This window comes from Atta colombica, unplaced genomic scaffold (genome assembly GCF_001594045.1).
Source record: "Atta colombica isolate Treedump-2 unplaced genomic scaffold, Acol1.0 scaffold125, whole genome shotgun sequence".
Taxonomy (NCBI): Eukaryota; Metazoa; Arthropoda; class Insecta; order Hymenoptera; family Formicidae; genus Atta; species Atta colombica.
In genome coordinates this window covers 2,062,125-2,063,447 of record NW_017259212.1, presented here as the reverse complement: position 1 = coordinate 2,063,447, position 1,323 = coordinate 2,062,125, and the positions used below count along the sequence as shown (strand labels likewise).

General features: G+C 39.2%; 1 protein-coding gene across 1 annotated transcript; it reads right to left on the bottom strand.

The window, feature by feature from the left end:
- Positions 1 to 607: 607 nt before the first annotated feature.
- On the bottom strand, positions 608 to 1,323 carry LOC108694801 (protein DDI1 homolog). The gene has a single exon (XM_018204469.1). It carries the CDS (start codon positions 948 to 950, stop codon positions 741 to 743), a length of 210 nt encoding a protein of 69 aa, XP_018059958.1. The 5' UTR covers positions 951 to 1,323; the 3' UTR covers positions 608 to 740.

The window sequence follows — 1,323 nt, the reverse complement described above, 5'->3', positions numbered from 1 at the left end:
ATATATATATATTTATTTATTTATATATTTATCTATCTTCACGAGAATATGCGTCGATTAATCTTTGTATTTATACACCGCAGCCACTCGCCAGTCGTCGCATTCGACCGCGAGCGTCCCTTTCGACATTATGTCTTTGAGTTATTTTTTCGCTGTTAAGCCCAAACTACAAAAATAATGAATCCGTGTAACGAATCTGTATCCGGCACTCTTCTTTTTATCATAGAGAGGATCAAGAAATTTATGCTCTTTGTTAAAAGGAATCTGATAAACCACGACCCCGTTGAATGTAGCGGACTCGTTTTTTCTCATTATCGCTGGACAATACATAGTATATGCATAAGTGGCCAGTTCCAGTAAAAAAAAGAAAAAGAAAAAAAGAAAACACTGTCAGACCGTCGAATGACTTATTCACATATATTTCGTATTTTGTATTGAAGCTTCGGATACTACTGTAATGACAAACGCTATCTATTTCTTCAAGCCGAATAAGATGCTAGATTATCCTACAGACTGGACGAGAGGTATCTCCGCTTAGTAATCGGTAGCAGTTCTTTTCTCTTACACTGGACGTGAAAACTTACAGGGGAATTATAGGGATGTCGGATGCATCTTGCGCAAAATTACCTAGAATTATGATTCTTAATTACTATTTTTTTTATTTCTCACTTTGTTTCTTCGTTTTTACTAAACAAGTGTTATCTGTTTTTCGTGATTACTGCCTTTCGACTCGCGTGTCGTCAAGCCGGAAGTGGCATGAATTCTACTGCTTTTGCTGTCGCGGTCGATTGTGCATCGATGATGACGGAAATGTTGTTATTGTTGTTGTTGTTGTTGTTGTTGTTGGAGGTGGTAGTAGTAGTGGAGGAGGAAATGATGGTGGTGATGGTGGTGGTAACTGTTGTTGCTGTAGAAGTTGTTCCTGTTGGTGGGGTGTACTTGCTTACCATCACACTAGAAGGCTAGGCGTCAGCCAGTCCTCATCCGCTAGCTGGACCGCAACCAAGAACACACTTTACCATTTGAACACACAAACGCTGGTTAAATCTTGGTCCGAATTTCAAGAAAGTAATAGAAATATGCTCGACAATAGTCCTCTCTCTCCCTCTCTTTCACTCGTCTTCGCGTTCGTTTATGTGCTCTCTTTTGCTTCCTTTTTCTCTTTCATTCATTCTCTTTCTCTTTCTCTCGCTTCTGTCTCATTTTTCACTCTTGCTTTTTCATTACAATTTCTCACATTCTCCTACTATATGGATTCTAATCGATCTGAATCTACCTTCACCATGACTCAACCTCCACCATATGGCGCAACGAATATGTAAA